The sequence below is a fragment of the Merops nubicus genome, unplaced genomic scaffold (assembly GCF_000691845.1).
Source record: "Merops nubicus isolate BGI_N331 unplaced genomic scaffold, ASM69184v1 scaffold43719, whole genome shotgun sequence".
Lineage (NCBI taxonomy): Eukaryota > Metazoa > Chordata > Aves > Coraciiformes > Meropidae > Merops > Merops nubicus.
The window spans coordinates 3,627-22,995 of NW_008633868.1; the positions used below are offsets into that span (position 1 = coordinate 3,627).

General features: G+C 46.2%; 1 protein-coding gene across 1 annotated transcript; it reads left to right on the forward strand.

Moving 5' to 3' along the window:
• Window positions 1-642: 642 nt before the first annotated feature.
• On the forward strand, window positions 643-16,645 carry IFT43 (intraflagellar transport 43). The gene is made up of 6 exons (XM_008948391.1): window positions 643-692; window positions 1,194-1,240; window positions 13,561-13,633; window positions 15,224-15,299; window positions 15,633-15,695; window positions 16,406-16,645. The coding sequence occupies exons 3-6, from the start codon at window positions 13,611-13,613 to the stop codon at window positions 16,514-16,516; spliced, it is 273 nt and encodes a 90-aa protein (XP_008946639.1). The 5' UTR covers window positions 643-692; window positions 1,194-1,240; window positions 13,561-13,610; the 3' UTR covers window positions 16,517-16,645.
• Window positions 16,646-19,369: the final 2,724 nt, after the last annotated feature.

Consider the following 19,369-nt stretch of genomic DNA (forward strand, 5'->3'; position numbering starts at 1 on the left):
CAAGCATCCCTAATCGGGACTGAATTACTTCTGGGCTTGCTGGAGTGGAGAGCAAGGGAGCTGCCATTTGCTAGTGCCCCCCCCCCCACGTTATTATTATGAACTCCTGTTAACTCAGCCAGATCAGCCCTGATTTACTGCAGCGACAGCATGTCTGACCTGAACTTGGCCAGCTCAGGTGGGGCTCCTAACCTACAAAGGCAACCAGATAATCTTAGTGCACGACCAGGGGCAGGAAGGGCCTCTCAGGGACAGGTGGACAAAGCATAGCATTTTCACTTCTTATTGTGCCAATCTCTCTCCTCAGGTAAGGTGAGCTTTAGCTGCAGCTGAAGGCAGAGGGGAAGAAAAAGTAACTGAGCAACTAAAACAACAGGGAGTATGGCTCTTGCTGTATCTGGATGTGTCTGTCTTTTGGTCCCCAGTGCTTCAATCTGATGCACTCAAGGGCTTTCTGATGTGCTCAAGGGCTTTCTGATGTCCTCAAGGGCTTTTGGATATACTGGTTTAATGGTCACTTAGAACTCTTTAAAGGTGCAATGTGTTGCATTTGATCTGTTGTGGGAGTGGTTTTGCACAATAACAGTGACAGAGGGAAAGGTGCAGGTTTTTAATTTTCTCTATCCTTTCCTAAGCATGAGCCCTTTGTTGTCTTGCAGGTCAGGAAGAAAGCATGCAGAAGAAGTAGAAGAGTAAGTTCCCATTGCTGCTGTGACTTCTTCCACAATTTCTACATCTGGCATAGATGACTCTAAGCACCAGCACACCAAGATCTGGAATTTGGGAAGGGTGTAGAGCCTGGCATGAACTCATGTCATGCATCCTGAGATGAAGCAGGGCTGGTCACTCTGTAGTTCCCTGGATATGGAGTAGGTGATGGATCTGTCACTGCCATATGACAGAAAGAAGGAAATGTAGAAAGCATCTGCTTTCTTCCTAGACCCACCACAGAACCTACTGCCTGCAGTCTAGGGATTTGTGTCAGATACAAGGCATCTTGCTTAAGCACTCTAAACTGAGATTTCTGCTGAGTCCAGCAATGTAGGGTACGGAAAAAGATCAGTCTGCAGGCTAAGCACACCTGGGAACTGTTCCCTTGACAGGCCATGAGGCTTCTGGGGAGGAAGGGGACACAACAAGATGCTTTTCTGGGTTTGCAATTGCAATTCTTCCTTCCTTGTGTTTTGCTGCAGCCATCGTCTCAGACAGCAGAGCCTGGAGGTGTCAGATGATGGAGGAGGTAAGGTATCACTTACCTGACTGCAAAAGGTGCCTTCATGCATGTCTAGGAGTTCTCCAGTGAAGTAAGCAGAGGCATCTTGTAAGAAATTGCAAGGAAATGAACCACCGTGGGGGTAAACAAATGCAGGAGCTGTTTACATCTCCCCAGCTGCTGAAGGAGGGAGAGACAGCAAAGGAGATGGAGAGGTGGATGAAGAAGTGAATCTGTAGTCTGACTCTGGCTCTTCATTAACACAGGATGATAAAGGACCTTTGAGAAGAGGGTGCTTTCCTCTGTGATTACCTCCACATGGAGAATAGTGGGCTGGGGCAAAAAGAGAGTAGGGCAAGAAATCCCTGCTATCCTCTAGTTTAGGTGATAGCGTGCTTTACTTAAAGCCTCTCATGTTTTATGGCAACATCCTTGTCTTGTTCCCACCAGGACAAGTGCCTGCACTGCTCTCCTGTGGTCTCTGTTGTGAACGAGTTCTTCATTTAAAAAAATTTGCTTGCCCTTATCCGAGATCATATATCATAAACTAAACGTAGACACTGGTGGGTAATCCCATCCCTGTACAGGCTGCTGTGAAATCTATTGGCCTCCTGACTTAGCATTGTCTTTCTTTATAGTGTGTATCACCTGCTCTTCTAAGAGTGGAAGAGCCGAGAGGAAATCTCGGGAAAAATGCACCGTGTGAATTTCAAGATGAGCACTAGAGAACTGTGAGGAGCACTGAAACTCATTAAAGTCTCTAGGAGCTACCTCTGTTTTCAAGGGTTAAGAATTTTACACTATGTATAAAAAGCTGCATCTGTAAAATATCACCAGGCATCAGAAGAATTATCAGGAGTCACAGTGGATCAGGTAGCAGTACGTTTAATGAGATTAAATGAAGACCTCTTTGGGTCTTCCAGACAGATTAAGCATTGCAACATATGACTGCCAAAAGTGTCACTTTTATAGCATTGGGATCTTCAGAATAGACTTATTTCCCCCCTGCAAATTTTCTTGGGCTTCTTAAATTTCAGCGTATGTCACTGAGGCCAATAGTCAGTTCTGAACAGCTCTTGGACTGTTTGCCTACATGCTGTTCTTCTTGCTGATCCTTGGTCTTGTATTCAGAATATAATAACTGTTTTTGCTAACCAGGGAGAAAAATGCTTGCCACGCGTTGACAGCACGTGACTTGTAGTGCTTCAAGACCTTGGGTAATAAATACAGAATGGAATTTATGCAGAATATGGTATGAAGATGTGGCAAGTCCTGAAACACTTTACTTATTTATCTGTGCTTAATCTATGGTTAATAGTTGAATTTGGATTGTTTGCTATCCAGAGTTCAGTTTTGGATTAAATCTATGTGTTAGAATAAAGATCCCACTAACCTGAGTATGGTTCCTACCCAGGCATTTTCTGGTACAGTCAGAGGCACCGAGCTGTGGATCTAATTTGTCCATGGAAAATCTCTAAGTGGATCATTGTATTACATGCATGTGGTCCTTTTTCTACAGGGAGATTAAGCAAGCTATTCTGGGAGAGGAGTTTTCCATGTGAGCTCAGCAATTGCTATGAAGAAAAGTGACGTATAAACAAATTCCAGAACCTGAGTAAAATTAGTTTTTTGAATAAACAGAGAGCTACAAGTAAGTGCCCAGTGCAGAGGGCAGGGAGCAGCATACTGCAGCTGTGCGCTAAGTTGAGCCGTGTCAGCCTCCCCTTCACACAGAACTGCACTTGGCCTTGTGTCCTTAACTGTAACAGTAAAGCTCAGATTCTAGGCACACAAAAAGCAAGACATTGGTGCATGGATCCCCAAGGATGGGTCACGGTTATTTTGTGCTGCATAATGTGTTAGCTTGTACACCTTAATGTGAACAGGCGCAGTTGCGTAATGATTCCTGCTGCCAGCCAATACATTTGGATCGCCTGCCTTTAACCTATTAGAAAGCTGAGCTCTACCATTCCATTAACATTGTCTGTCCCTCATACAACCTTTTCACTAGAAGAATGAAGGGCAAAACTACGTGCCCTTAAAAAGGTATTATTTAAGATGTGCTCAGTTGTGATCATTTATATATCACTACCACCCAGAGGCTCAGAATTTCAAGTCCATTGGAGAAAGTGTTAAAAAAGCACAAGCCCTGGACAGAGCCCAGTTTGGCATGTGGAGAATAGAGGGAATGTTGTACAGTGAAGTGGAGACTTTTGGGTTAGTTTGGCCTTGTAGTTTCAGAAATAGGAGTAGAATGTGCTCGCTGCTTCTGGGCTGTTCACCCTATGCATGAAGTAGCATAGCATCTGATTACTTATCTCCATGAGGGTTTGGGGGAAAAAGGACAGTCACTTCTCAGGCTGTGTGGAGAGATTGATGTAATATGGGAGATTGCAAGTGGGTGGACCAGGCAGGGATGTTCAGGAACCTGACTATTCCTGGGAAACCCAGAAGGTGCAAGTCATCCATACAGTGCAGTACAAACCGTTGAAATACTGGTAGTGAACTACCTTCGCTCAGGTTGTGCTCTTTCTCTAATCCTAATCTGATAGTTTCTTCTTCATAGAGGTTAGTCCAGGACTAGAGAGCCACTTTAAAGAGGACCCAGTCTTGAGCTGTAGGAAAGCAAAGAGGTGCGTTTTACTGAATGTACCATTTACTCCTGTAAAACTCCAGGCTGGAAAGATTGTTTTGAAAAGATGCAGTGTCTCTCCAGAAAAAACTCTGGAGTGTCTGCCTGCTGGATATTGGGGTTTCCTACAGCACCACTGTGAGTTTAGTGCCCATCTTCCTGAACACACATTGGTACATGCTAGTACACAGGCACAGCAAATAGATAAAACACTTTTGCCAGGTGGATGTGTGTCCAGCTGAACTTTGTCACAGGCAGGCCAGGTTCTCTCTGTGGTAAGAAACCTGCTTTAGCAGGATTTAATGCATCACAACTTGAGTAATAAAGCTTCACAAGCAACACAAAAGTGTTCAATTCCTAAAGGATAGGGCCTAGTTGAGGCAATTTTGGCCAGGGGCATGTGGGGGCTTAATGCTGTGTGTGTAGCAATCTGGGCAATCTGAGAGAGAGGACTTTAAGGGTAATTGCTCAATTTTCTGTCCATGTCAACAGGGAAAATAGTTAGCAGTGACTGAGCTCCACATGGCAGGGAAACTGCATGAGATGGGAGATGTGAGCCTGTCAGTGGAATTTAAAAAGTGCCATATGCAGAGCACTGCTTCATTTTCTGTTCTGTAGCAGCCAAGAGCTTCTCCCAAGTAGAGACTATTCTTTGTCATGAGGCAGGAGGGAAGACAGATCAACCAAGTTCATGTTGAAAGGCTTTCCCCCACTTTGCTCCTTTCTCCAGCAGGGCAGTAGAATCTCTGCTTGGACTATGCTTGGGTATTTCGTTTGGCTTCACTTTGCTTGTGTGTCTCTTTCTGGCGTGCAGCTACAAAGGGCTGTTTTCTGTTGGAGTGAGAAATGGTGGCATTCCTGCCTCCCCCCATCAGCAAACTGCTTTGTCCTTTTGGCTAAAAGTTTCTTTGTTGTTCTTTTCTTGTCCGAAGGTTCTGCACTGCTGAGTTGCACTCCCCCAGACGCCTGTTTTCTCACTACATTGCCCTTGGATTTTAATCCTCAGCACTCAAAGAGGTGCTTGTTGGCTATGGTTGTCATCTCTCTCCCAGCTATCCTTCCCCCATAGACTATTGCCCCATCTTCAGAAGTCCCTTCCCTGCTTCTTTCTGTTACCCTTGGGGTTCATAGCTCCCAGAACAGGGCTTTTCTTGCAGGATTGGGATGTGATGTGTGGTTCTTTATCTGCAGAAACGATGGGTTGTTATTTTAAAGCAGGCAGTGTGTGTGAATGAGACAGCTGATTGAAATGAAAGCCTGACTATACTACACAGACAACACAAACCTGACCTGCAGGTGAGGAAAGGTGCCAGGCAACAGTTACTAGATCTGTGCCCTCAAGGCAAAACCCCTTCCTGCCTAATGGGAAGCCTCTTCAAGGAAGCAGAGCTGATGATGAGACCTCTCTATACAATGTCAAACCTCTAGAAGGACTCCTTACCCTTCTGGTGTGTCCCAGCAGCTCCTTTGCATTTGAACAGGATGGAAGTCCGGGCTCTGTGCACAACAGAGCAGAAAGTGGGCATATGCTATGGTCCCTGCATCCTTCTGGGGAGTGATATCTGTCTTTCTGGTGGGAGACAGCTCTCGCAGGATATCTGGCATCTGGAATTCACAGTCATAAAATATCCAACAGCTCTTGAGCTGCACGTGAATATGCTGCAGTGTTGAAATTGCTCCAGACGGAGCTGAGAATAGAGTGCAGTGTGGATTATCATTGGCTTTATCATTCCTGGTAAAGTTTGACAGTTGCTTCCCTGGTGAGCTGCTGTTTTTGCAGAACACACTAAGTGCTGGTGGATTCCAGGGGCTGCAAGGACAGTTGCACTGGCTGAGCATGAAGGTAAGAGAAGGGGGAATTTGCAGGAATAGTCAGAAATACGGTCAGTGGGTACTTCATAGGCTCAGGAGGCAGTGGTGGAGTGGTTTGGGCAGAGCTAAATGGATAAAAAGTTCTGAGCATCAGTGAAATAGAGACAGTGTGAAAAACACGGTGCTTTGAAAGCGGTGTGAATGGGCTGAAGAGGGGAGCCCGGGGCAGAGACTGGCAGTGAGTGCGGAGTTGTGGGCTTCTGCACCGAGTTGGTGTGTGTCTCTGTCAGCACACCGCAGCACTCCCCTGACGCACGACCTCCAGCCTCTGCGCAAGGTCGGTGAAGGGCACACTCAGCCCAGCCCCGTGCTTTCCACTGAGCCGGCGGTCCAGGCTGGCTCAAGCTCCTCCGGTGGCTGCTGGCATTGTTATCTAGAGCCTCTGGTGTCGAAGCAAAGCTCCCTTCTGACCGCCACAGTGGGCAGGGCGGAAGCAGAGAATACGTCCCAAAGGACATGTCTGAAGCCCTGTTTGAAGCAGCAGACCACTGGCCAAGGGGCAGTGGGCAGCTTAATTGCAAGGGAGTACACACAGCTTGTTGGGGCTGAAAATGATGGTGTGGGCAAGCACCTTCCATCACTAAATTGTGCGATATGGTGGATACACTGTCATATTGGGTCTGCGATTGCTGAGTCCATAAGTGTAGTTGACAGACTAGGTTTACCTAAAACACCCTTTAAGAAAAAGCTCTTGAAAGATGATTACAGAATTGAGACGCCATCATTTAAAACCGCCTAAGGCAAACTCCTTTGAAAATTGCAGCAGTGGAGGGACAGAGAGAGAACCGCATAGCCCTTGATTGTAGTGTCGTTCCCTCAGGACCCGTCCCCCCTCCCCCTCAGTTTCTCATCTGATATGAGAGAGAGCAGCAGTAAGATTCCTCATCTGTCTTATGAAAATCCGATTCTGAGTGGCTCTGATCAAACCCGGCTGGCTGTCAGCAGCGGTGGCCTTGTGTGGAGGGAGGGAGGCTTCTGAGGAGCTGCTGGATGTGGAAGTGTCATGGGTGCTGCCGATCAAAGAGGCATTTTTTTAATAAATATATATAAGAAAAAATAAAAAAAACCTAAGGATTTAGCATAAAAGAAATGTAGTTTGTCTTGTTTTTCAAGCGTAACATGAAGAGGATGAAATAGAATCAGACATGCCTGCTTCCGAACATACTTCCACAGGAGCATCCTGAGAAGCTGCTTTCCCTGCCAGAGTAATGCTCTGATGCAAAATCACTCCTCTCCAGCATTATCGAGGAGGGCTTTGTGTTTCTCAAGTTCACCAGACTCTCCCCAGGCACCTCATGTCTTCTCATCTGCTGCTTCACCACCTTCTGAGTATGTTTCAGCAGGTGAATACTGCAAAGGAGCAGGGAACAACCTTTGAAAAGAGAAAAACAGATGTTACTGAAGAGGAGGGCAGGTACAGTGCTCTGTCAGGGGCTGTAGGTAAGGTTAGGTGGCGTGTTACTACTCTAAACGCTGATAACCACTGGAATAGGGTGGACTCCAGGTCCTGAGCCTGGCCTCCAGTCCTTCCTGTCTTCTGCTTCTGGTGAACAAACCTGTGCATTATGAGATTCCTCATCTTTAAAGACATCAGTGTCTGCTCTTATTTCTGGCACAATACAAGCCGTGGTTTACTGCCTGTCGAAGCCCTGCGCTGAGCCCAGCGAGTCATCTGACAGGGCGGTTCTGTGCTCCATCTCTCTTCCTGCTTCCCAGGGGTTGAAACTGGGCAGAGCCTTTGTGTCAGTAGCAGCCCTGGGAGGTGGCAAATATGCCTGATGCTTGTCCCCAGCAAGTTCTTAGGTGAGGAAGAAGCCATGCCATGCCAAGCAGCCTGTGAAAGCACAACACTATCAAAGCCAGTAGAGCGTCCTTTGGGCCACCTGACCTCCTGGCCAGTCATCCACCTAGCTGACACTATCGTCAGAGCTTGGTGGCTGGAGAAAAAATTTTTCTGTCTGATGCAAGGCGAGTTCATAATCTTCAAGGGCAAGGCTGGAGGGTCGGTACTGGATCTGCTCCCTGGATCCTGTGAATCCTCTGGCACCTGCTCACTGGGTGACTTTTCCCATCAGCTTGGCCAGGTTCTGCTGTTGCCATTCTTTTCTCAGAAGGGTGCTTTGGGACATAGGACACTCAGGTTGTCTTCTGCTTGTCTCAGCTTTTAAGGCAGTGCCCTAGTAGCTGTGGTGCTGCCTGCTTTTCATTCTGCTGTTTTCATCTCCCTGCTGGCTGATCAGGCAGGTACGCTGTTCTGTCTTGGCCTACGAGTAGGGCAATTTCAGTCAGGAAAAGGCCTCCTTATGAAATTAATGCCTAGGCATCCAAAGAAATGTTCTTTATCCTCTCCACTTGCCTGCTGCTCTCCTGAGAAAGCTTCCAAGAGGCTTCAAGCTTGTTTGTGTGTTCAGCAGAAGCTGTCTGTGTCCCTTGTTCCTTATGTTTTTTTGAAGATTTTTTTTTTTGCCTGTTGCTTTCTACTTTTTTCTTTTCCTTTTTTTAATTCTCCAGTTTTCCACTTAGAGAGAAAAATTATTTATTGCATTGAGATGCGCTAATTAAAGCCATTTTCTGGTATTTGGTTACTGAAGTGTTTGATGTCTCTCTGACAAGACCATGAAATGCACGGAGTGTCCACAGGGACAGAATTTGCTGAACACGGTGCTTTGTAAATGAGGGGACACAGTGTCGCAGCAGCTCATGAATATGAAACGCCCATGATGCTACCTCAGTGGACTTGGGAACACAGATGAATCCTGTCATGTGCTAAATGAGACCAATTTCTTTCACTTAACTTCATCTTCAATCAGACCTTCTTCCATTTGCCTGTTTAAAATTCCCCAAACGTGGTACAGAAGGTAACAGCATTCAGTAAAACAAAGTTTTGCAGCAGCAGAGATACTGTAATTATTTCAGTTTTACATTTTACGAGCAAGCAACTTAAACACTAGAGTTAGTTTCATTGGTACGCCTGCGTAGCGGCAGGGACTGTGCTCCTGCCACGACCCTCTTGCGTTCTCTGGATTTGGTGGTGTCGGGACAGGGAGGGCGGCACGTGCCCCACTGCGAGTGTGCGCTCTGAACCGGCCTTCGAAATGCTCACCTGGCTGGGGGAAGCGAATCCGGCTGCGTGAGCTGGAGTCATTTTTTTTGGCATTAGGGTGTTGGCTGAAGAGACTCTTAAAGCAGCTCAGGGAGAAAGTGGGAGCCATGCTGCTGACTAACTGCAGGCCTGACCTGGAACGTGGTTTCTAGATCCAGCTCTGCTGCTGATTTATTGCCTGACCTTGAACAGATTCTGCCGTCCCCCACTTAGGTGCTGTCTTCTATCTAACAGAACTTAGTTCTTTGGGGCTGGGACCAGATCTTGCTGTGAGCTTGCAGGATTTTCAGAGATCCAGCCTGCAGGTGTTGCTACTAAACCAAAAATCAGCTCTTCCTGGGAGGGGAAGTGCAGCTCATCAGCTTGCAGGAGCAACTGAGTATTAAAGTGATGCAGGTTCTTCCACCTTCTGCTTGTGGTTTCCTTCTTCAGCTGTCAATAAGTTATTTGCTAAGAGGTAAAAAAAGTGATGGTTACTGCATATACTCTTAATATGAACCTATAAAGCCTGCCTTTGTTTGTGACTTAAAAAGTTACTGTTCCTTGTTGACTGTTTGGCCATCTACATGGGCTGCCCTCAGTCTTTCTCTTTCACCTTTTCCTCCTGCCATCCACACACTTTTGTCTTGTGCTGTTGGTGTCTTGCTATAACTTACCTGTGAAGCTCTTTTATGTAAGACCTAGCTCAGCTCAACTGTTGTAATAAAAATTCTTACATGCTGGGATGTAGGTGCTCTGAGACACTTTGGTGTAGTATATTAGAACTTCCCTGTTAGTCAATATTTAGTACTGGTGTCTCCTACCCCACCGTAACTTCTGCGTGGATACACTCATTTTAGTTTCATTGTTCACTCTTGTTCACCATCATTTGGGAGATGAAGGAGAATTTGCATTCATCATCTAGCATTTGGTGCTCAGTCAGTATTTCACATCTCTGCCATGAGCAGTCTCTAAAGCCAACATCTTGTTTCTTTACAAGAAAGCTGAGAAATCTATGGGGAAAGGCTTTGGGTTAACTCTGTTCCTGCTCATTTTGAGCCATAAAGAGAAGCCTCATCCAGACCTCTTTGAGGTCACAAAATGCACTAAGGCTTTATGTTTTCCCCTGCAGCTTCTGTTGCATATACTAATTTCTTCTCCTTGTAAAGTGCTACCTGATGTGTGTGTCTACCTGTTCTCTCCTCCCTTCAGCTAAAATGAAAACATGATGCTCAGTCTCAGGAGGAGAGTGAATGTCATTTTTAGCACTTGCTCTGGGAATGTTAATTGCCATATGAAATGGAGATCCACAGGAGTTCTGTCTGGGGGAGACTGGTTGAGGGAGCTGCCACAGGTAACGGTACCTTATAGCACAGTGTCCGGAGGCCAGCAGGGAGACTGAGGTTGGTAGGATGGTTTGTACTCAATTTGGTCCCCTTTTTAATATTTTTTACCAGTTACTCAACTTTTATTTTGTTTCTTACTGTTAGTATCATCTGTTTGTTTTGATTTTAAAGCCTGCAGAAAAGGATGTGAAAATGGGAGAAGAACAGCTGAAGCTGTAAGATTTTCATGTTGTTTCTGAGATTTGCCTATAGTTTTGATTAAAATCAATTGAAGCTAAAGACAGTATGGAAGCTACTCTCTCCTCCAAAATGCAGCTGAATTAGCCACACACCCCTGCCCCTGCAACCTGTAACTGGACTGCAGAGAATAATGTTTTGTTTCCAGGTTTTGAAGCTACCCCATCTTCTCAGCTGCAAAACATTTTCTTTCTGTAATGCATAGGCCATTTGTTTACTTTGATGTGGTGACCTGGGAAGGCGTTTCCTTTTGCACACAGGCAGCTCCTTGGCATGTAGGCACCTTGTGCAGTCATTGCTAAGGTTTACCTACAAGAGCACTGAATTCAGGCATGAGGGTCTGGGTGGTAAAGGATGTGCCAAGAACCTGCACCAAACCCACAGCCTTGTGAAAAATTATCAGAACCCCTCCCCACTAAAAAGGAGGGGGTGTGGGTCACAAAGCAAAGCACAGAGTGAGGGTTTGTAACATAACCTTCTCATTGGAAAGAGCTGCAGTGGGAGACTGGGAGGACATGGTCCTGCAAACATTTCTGCATGTGCTAATGCTAAAGGAAGCAGTCTCGCTGCAGCTAATGGGAATATTTAAAGTGAAGCATATGCCTACAGTCTGGCAGCACAATAGCCTGTGTGGTTCTTGCCCCTGCAGTTGACATAGTGCTGTGACTTGGCTGTGTTACTAGAGCTTCCTGGGAAAAAAGATGAGTCCTAAGAAGAGCAACAAAAACAATTAGGGGGCTGGAGACTGAGTGAGGAGAAAGGTTGGCACCTTGGTGATAAAGTGAGAACGGAGACACTTTGCAAGCTGTACAGAGAGAGAAAGGAGAGGGATTGTGGTGAGGTGGTACTGTGGGAATTGGCAGAGTGAAGAGGAAATTATGAGTAATGAGTGAAATAAAGACCCAAATATTTCAGGGCTGATTTGCCACTGATAGCAGCTAGCCTGGGGAGCGGCTATTTTCTTATAATTTGCGACATTTTTGTTCTGTTTCCTGTCAGTCTCTGACAGTCCTAAAGGGCATTGCTCTTGCCTAGAAATGGACAAATCATCTACACTTTGCAGGGAGAGCAAGCATGCACTGGCCTTTGTTGGAGGGGCTGGCAGGAGCCCCCAGAGTGTTCCCAGCTCTTCTGTCTGAAATATTTTCAAAGCATCTGTAAAATATCAGAGTCTTGAATTTCTTTTGGAAAGAATTTCTACGTGATTGCCTGGATTTTGCTAATACAGAGTAGAGGTAGCACTTTGCAAGGGTTTGGGGAATCTCTCTGTGGAATTCAATGGCAATAAGGTAAAATCAGCACTGGAGAATCTAGGAGTCTTTGGGAACCTGCGAAATGGAAGGGGCATCACTGATACGAATCCTAAGTTTACAGTTTTTTTCCAGTGCTAAAAGAGATCAACAAAAGCAGAAGGGAACTGGGAAGAGGATAGCCCAGAAATAGCTGCCAAAATGAGCACTGACTGAAGAAATTGTTTGCTGCAAGCACCTTCCACATTGCTGCTGTTGAAAGAAGATAAAGATCTGACTTTCTCCTGTGGGGAGTGCTGCTCCATAGATGAGGGTAGCTCTCTTCCCAGGTAGTTCTTCATTTAGTTGTGTTTGCTGAGCAACATTCATAATCTCCTGCAGGATAAATTAGTTTGGGAAAGAGCAGATTGTTTCTCATTCCCATATTCAGTTGCCTGGACTAACCAGGGCACCACTGCACAGCGCTTCATTCCTCCCCTTGGGCCAGTCTCACCAGTTTGTTCCCTCCTTGGTCCTTGTTACTTATATACAGAGACATTTTCCCATATTATCCCTGAGCAGGTTTTACCAGCTGCCTCCACAAGTCTGTCTGTCCGTGGAGATGCTTTTGACCTGTAATTGCATTTTGCTACCAGTTTGACCAAGAGCTGGGAGCCCTTGCAGGGAAGAGCCAGAGGGATAGCACCTTCTACTGCATATTGTCCTTACAAACAGACTGGGGGGAGATCTGCCCCACATGCCCAGCAAGGCAGTGGTGAGGGAGTTCTTGTACATGTCTCCTCTGTCTAAGGGACAGCCTGGGGCCCGAGCCCTGTTGCTGCAGTTTCCCTTTAACTGTCTTTGGGAAGCTTGCTGTGGCTGGAGGCACCTGCTCCTAGAAGGCACAGCTCTGCTGAGGCTGGCTAAGCTGTCGCTGCCTTGTGCTGCAACCAGGCTCTGGTGGCGAGGTGGCCAATGAGTGAGACATCCCCCTGCATGGCCAGGTCTGAGCAGCTGCAGTGCCAGGGCCTGGCTGCACAGGGCTGGCCTTGAGTCTGTAAGGGAGCTCTGTGCTGCTGTATTCTGTCCTTGCCTTGTGCCTCCAGTTACGCTCTCTTCTCTTCTGCTTTCCTTTTTTTGCTCTCTTTTTCTAACTGTTAACATCACTTTCTCAAATGAAAAAGCTTGTGATCCTCTCAGAACCTCTCCCCCTTAGCAGGATTCAGTGTACGCTCAGTTCTTCCTCCTATCCTTTGTTCTTTTGTCTCTAGCATCCTTTTTTAGGTGGAGTAACCGTAGTTACTTGTGCTGGGAGTATGCAGTGACCCAGACATCAGCCATTCCAGGGTCGCCATGGGCATCATGAAAAGGTTTAGGACATTACAGCTAGATGCATCTTACACCCTAGGTTTTGCATCTGCTAGACCACCAGCACTTCCTTCCTCAGCCATCAGAAAGGTCACAGGCCTTCGCACAGCCTCAGACCCTGCCAGCAGTTCCTTCAACATTTAGTTTTACGTGGCTTCTCTCAGTTTCTGCCCCACATTTCATTTCTAACAGCGTCTATGTGACTGGCAGCCGAGCAAATGATAACACCTCTCATCAGAAGCAAATTCTTGCCAGTCTTACTATGAGGGCAAGCAGGCAGCAGGGTTTAGTGCAGCTGACTTCTTTCAGCTTCAAGGTTGTGTTCAAATGCATGATCCATTGCCTATGGAATCTCACCCAGCCCAAATCTGCTCCTTTTGCAAGATTTCTTTTGATCTTGGGCTTCAAAACCTTATTGCCTTGTTTTAGCATTAAACAATATATTTTTAATCTTTGCTAAATAACTCTCTGGTGTTTTTGAAACAGGCTGTTGCATATCTGTGAAGTAATGGAACCTTTGTCTCCAGTGAGAGGAGAGCACAACACTCTCCACTTACTGCTGCTGCTTTCTCTTGTTGCAGACATTCCCGTGATTCCTGACTTGGAGGAAGTCCAGGAGGAAGATCTGGCCATGCAAGTAGCAGCTCCCCCCAGGTAAGAGCACTGCCAGGTACTCTGGAGGCTCTCAGCAGCCATGAAAAATGGCTGGGGAAATGAAACTCCATCTTATCTTGTGCTCTCTGGATCTCTGGATGCCAGCAGCATTTGGTGCTGTGTATTGTGGCAGCAGGGCTCCAAGCTAAAGACTGCAAGCTTCTTGTTTCCTATTATACAGAGAAAGGAATTACTGCATATTCTTTCTCTTCCTGAAAAACCTACTTGAGAGTAACATACTTGATGTTGCAAAATCAAAATGAAACTCCATCTTATCTTGTGCTCTCTGGATCTCTGGATGCCAGCAGCATTTGGTGCTGTGTATTGTGGCAGCAGGGCTCCAAGCTAAAGACTGCAAGCTTCTTGTTTCCTATTATACAGAGAAAGGAATTACTGCATATTCTTTCTCTTCCTGAAAAACCTACTTGAGAGTAACATACTTGATGTTGCAAAATCAAACTCTAAAAAGTGAGGAACTGCTTGATTTAAGGTTTCCTGTATGACCTCAAATGCCTCCAGTACATGTGCATTATCACACAGACTTGGATTATGCAGTCGTAGGCTGCTTTGCCCTCCAGAGGAGATCCGTTTTACTCAAGTGCCTATCTAATTTGCAAAGTACAATCCTGTTGTTTGAAGGTGTTATCAGAGTAGTCTTGGGGTTAGCTCAGGGGAGACTAGCAAGTTTTAAATAATGAAAGTTGGGGGGGTATCTTAAACATATCAGGAAAGTCTCCTCTGGCCTATTGCCAAGATCACAGACTGGGATTTCTGTTGACCCTTATTTGGAGGGGTGGAACACCTTACTGCTGACCACGGATGCCTCTCTCACAAGTATGGGGTAATTATTGTAATTAAATAGCTGTTAACAAAAATAAATGACACTTCATAGTAGTAAATTTAAAGTTACTTTGTCTCTCACCAGAGTTCGTTTCTTTGTTTTCTCTCTTTTTTTTAATATTCATCTGTTCCTCTCATATCCATAGTCTCCCTGCAATAGAAAAGACAAGTCATTTTCATGGACAAACACAAACAGTAATTAAATTAATATAGGTCTTTGCTACAGTACTGCATCACGCAGGGATGCGTGGCATGACAGCGTACAACCTTCCTCCACTGTTTTTCTCTTTAAAGGCTACATTTTTAAGAAACTGTGTTTGACAGCTGTGACTCGGCTCAGACACAAATCACAAAGTCCCTGCTGTTCTGTGGGCCATACGGTGGGGCTCTCAGAGCCTGCTTTGCTATGGTGCTGCCTTTGTTTGTTGACTACATTGCTGTTTTCTTTCTGGCCCTCGCAGCTAGTCTGTGGAACTTTTCTCTGGCATGCTGGCTTCTCTGAGGGAGTCCGTGCTTGCTCCACATCCTATTTTTGTGCCCCACGTGCACAACCTGGCATGCAGATTTGTCAATGACTGTTCATTTGCTGAATGAGATGTGCTTCTGTCTGGGGACATCCATCTCAAGAGCCCACACAGGTGATGTGGACACTTGAGGCAGGTGTCACCTGACTAATGGTTATGGCACCTTTCCCCTTGGATGTGCTTCCACGCTTACCCAGGCTCGCACTTTGAACCTTTCTGGTTGCAGTGTGCAGGTGAACAGAGTGCTGACCTACCATGACCTGGACAAAGATCTAATGAAGTATGCTGCTTTTCAGACTCTGGTAAGTGGATGTTGCTGTTGAGTGATTGACTCCCTCTTCTTCCAGGCTCTCATCATCCTCCACAGTGATACTCAGCTACATAAAATATACAGCCAAAAAACTTGCAGTGAGCCTGCAGGTCTGTTCCTCGCTGCGGTGTGGCTTTCATGCGTGTTTGTGTCTAGTGTGGGTATGGTGTCTGCTGCTCAGGTGAGACTCCTGCTGTTGTCCTGGACAAAGCATATGTCCCTTACGAGACAGATGTGTCTATCTCTAGCAAGACCTACTTGGGGAAATGCTGTTGTCCACTTTTTCACTGTCCGTAAGACTGTGACTCTATGTGTGTCTTCACAGGACGGAGAGGTTGACCTGAAGCTTCTCACCAAAGTTTTGGCACCAGAGCATGAACTACGAGAGGTAAGTCTTTCTTTTGTGGGAACACCAGCAAGGCAAAAGCTTTTTACGTGTCTCAGGTTGTACTTGGAAAGTAAGCCTTTGTCAGTGGGGTAGCAGGGGGAGGTGAGGAAGAGCTTGGTCAAGCTCATCGAGGTTTGGTTTCCACAACAGGTTATTTTAAAGATATATAGGGCTTTCTCAGTGTGACATTATGGCACCAGTGTGATTCGCCCCCTTCAGTAGGAAAGAGCTAGTAAAGAAAATGTAAAGAGCCTAGCACTGTCACAGATCCCTGCAGAAAAAGTGCTCCGTTGTGTATTGTCTTCTGGTAGCCACCATGAGCTCCAGGTGGTTCTACAGGGTGGTATAGAGGGACAAAGGCAGAAACCATTTGGGGTTTGGGCAAAGGGATGTTTTAAAGCAGGACAGAACAACCTCAGTAGAACTGGGCAGGCAGGCACTCAGGACTTGCAGCAAATGATTTCTGCAGCTCAGAATTGGAGATGCTTCAGCAGAAGTACAGGAGGGTGGAAGGTTTTTATGGCTTCTCTTAACACCCTGCCTGGGAGTATCTAGGATGAACAAGTATCCAAAGTTCCTTTACAGAATTTTGGAACATGAACGATTCTGTCAACATCTTAAACTGTAGCAGGGATTCATATTTCATTCTGGCTAGGATTCCTGTTCTAGCCAAGTGAATTTCAGCATGGTTGTCTCTTTTATCTTGGTAGGATGATGTCAGCTGGGATTGGAGCCATCTCTTCACAGAGGTGTCCTCAGAGCTAATGACTGAGTGGGACCTGGGACAGTCTGAGAGAGAGGACCACCTCAGTCTCCACTAGAGCATTGGCACACCAGACATCTCATACATGTATCTCCTGCTAATAGTTTTAGCATTTTAATTTTCTATTAACTTGTTTGTATTTGAGAATTTATTTCAGATATGAAAATAAATAGGACCTTGCTTCATAGGAAAACTGGCTCGGAAGAAGTTTTGGGTATTTTGTGATAAGAATCTTTGTTTTCAAGAGATGAAAAATTCTTAATATAGTGAATTACTTATGAACAGTGACTTCCACCTCACTAGCACCTTTACAGGTAACTGCAATGGTAGGTCTTTCTTTGGTGGAAATGCAACCTCTCTGGAGTGGACCATCTTACAGTGGAGTGTGACATCAAGATTACTGTCTTCCTCACAACACATGCCACAAGTTAGCAGGATATACATTTTACATTTCATCTAGAAGCCTCCAGCCATGCCCTGTTAGTTTAACCTCTCCCCTAGAACATTACCTCTATATTGACTCGGAGGAAGCAGCATCACCTAATGAACTGCCAACACCACTTCTTACAGCACCTTTTTTCTCTTGAGGTTTCCCAGCTGCATTCTGACCAGGCCTAACCCTGCATAGCTTTTGCAATCAGATGAGATCACAGACTGAACAGAGATAGCTTCAGGCAATAGGCAGTTTGCAAAGAAAATACTGTTTATTCCACGTGTGTGAAAGAATGGAGCCTGCTGCTCTGAAACGAGGTAACTCCCTGGTGGGTGACTCCTTGGAACCAAGTATCCCACTCTTATCATCATCTAAAGAAAAATCCATTTAGCTTTTAATGCATTGTCCCCATAGAACCCTGGTCATTATTTGCAGTAAACAGTAACATTACTTCTACGCCAATGTCCTTCAAAGCCTTACCCCGCTGGAGAATCTTGCTGTGTACTTCAGGGGGGCAGTGCAGGTGCTGGGGGAAGGCTTGCTGTGCTGCTCTCCTTGCCTTGTGTGGTTGGTCTAACAGAGCACTGCATTCTCACTCTGGCACTGACAGCAGGACAAGTCAAATAACTCGCTGTGAATTCAGTTCTCTCCAAAATTTCTGATCAGAGTTGATTGGAACTCTGATCTCAAACAGTTCTACCAACAAGAGAGAAGCAATTGGGTCCCAGTGTGGGGCCACCAAAATAAGGGGAGGCTCCTGTGTCTCAAGGAGATGCTGTTTTTTACAACCAAGAAACCTCCACTATAAATAGAAAACTAGGTGAGACAGAAGTGTGAGAGGCCAGTGTCTGGAGGATAATCCTGTGGTCTTTTTCTGAGTAGAGAAACTTGTTTTGGTATGAACAGAAACTACCCACCTGAGCTAGTACTTATTTTTCTGTGACACCTATGGTTCTTGGCCAAAAAGAATTGAGAATGCATCACACATTCCAGAAAAAAACCCCATCAAACTAATATAGTAAATCAGACAAACCTAACAAGCCAGTCTGAGAGGAAGAGAATAGTAAGTGGAGGAGGAGGATGGGTTAGGCCAGGGACCTGCTCAATTACATCCCTCAAAGATCCCAGAGAAAGCAGAGGCACTCATTCTCCTCTCAGGTGCAAACTATAGGCCAATCTAGTGGGGGTTCTCTCCTTCTACTTGATCTGAGCCTGCCCAGCCTGAGGTATGGTGTGTGATAGGTGGCATATTATATTTTTTGTTTTCTTTAGAGTCTTGGGGAGGTGGCACTTCTGGCCACGTGGAGCACTAAGAGTAGACAACCAAGCAGTAGTTAGGACAGTAGCCACTGAGTGGTCTGTGCAAGAGTTATGCCAAGCCCGTTGCTCCTCTAGCAGCTGTATGTTGCACCAGCATTTCTGTGCTGTCTCCAGGAATGCTCACGGAGCCATCTTCTGCCTCCAAGAGCTGCTCTGATCACCCTGGGCAGGCAGAACTCTCCTTTATGACTGCTCTCCCATCAGGGAGGAATGAGAAGTGGAGCTGAGCTGTGCAGAGGTGCACAGCCCCTCAGAGGCCACAGAGGCCTCTCAGGAGTCAAGAGGAAGAGGAAAGTACCCCTTGAAACAAGAGCAGGAGGGACATGGAACCCTGGAGATCCTCCTGGAGACACTGAGAGGGAGGAATGGGGGAGGACTTGGGGTGGGTCATTTGAGGCAGATGTAGGGCGGAGGAGGCCAGGAGCAAGAGTGGGCTTTGTAGAGGAGGCAGGGTAGGGGCAAGAGGAACAAGGAGGTTTAGTGATTTGGGAACACTGCATGAAATTTGAAGGCGAGACCAGAGCAGGTGCTGGTAGAGAGACAGAAGAGAACAGAGCACAAGAGGAGCATAGTGGGAGCAGAATGAGGCCTTTGCTGATGAGGTGTGGTCACGTTACACCTGGAGGAGCTGTTCTAAAGCTGCATAAAATTCCCAGAGGAGTGTGCTCAGGGCTGGGTGCTGTTGTCTAGCACCCCTTTGACTTGGTGCCCTGGGCAGGGATGCTCTGGGGTGGGAGGCTGCTGTGGGGTCCCAGGCCTGTGCTCACTATGGGACCTTGGGAACCCAGCAAATACCTGGGCAGAGTTTGAGAGGAGGGCTTGAAAAGAAATCATGGCCTTGTCTATATTAAGGCAGGAAGAGGTGGCGTTGATGATTTGGTCTGACCTGCTATAATACAGGCCATGGCAGAGTCCAGCGAGATGTGACTGAGCTTCGCCCGTCTCTTAGAAGGGCGGGCAGGGTATTTGAAAGTCTTCCCTAGTAGATAATTGCCCTCATGATTCAAAATCTGCTTTATTTTGTGACTCTGGTTTTGAGTTTCGTCTTCTCTTCCTTGAGCCTGCTTATGCTATCACCTTCCCAGTTAAGCCAGGCTGTCAGATCCTTGCTTCAGTAGTTATGTGCACTGTGATCAAGTTGTCTCTTTAATTTCCTTC

What these genes read in the sequence shown, in the direction of transcription:
- IFT43 (XM_008948391.1), top strand. Translation starts at nt 13,611, where the DNA reads ATGCAAGTAGCAGCTCCCCCCAG. An exon ending in CAAGTAGCAGCTCCCCCCAG is followed by an intron (nt 13,634 to 15,223) that starts GTAAGAGCACTG and finishes TTCTGGTTGCAG; the next exon opens with TGTGCAGGTGAACAGAGTGC. An exon ending in ATGCTGCTTTTCAGACTCTG is followed by an intron (nt 15,300 to 15,632) that starts GTAAGTGGATGT and finishes GTGTCTTCACAG; the next exon opens with GACGGAGAGGTTGACCTGAA.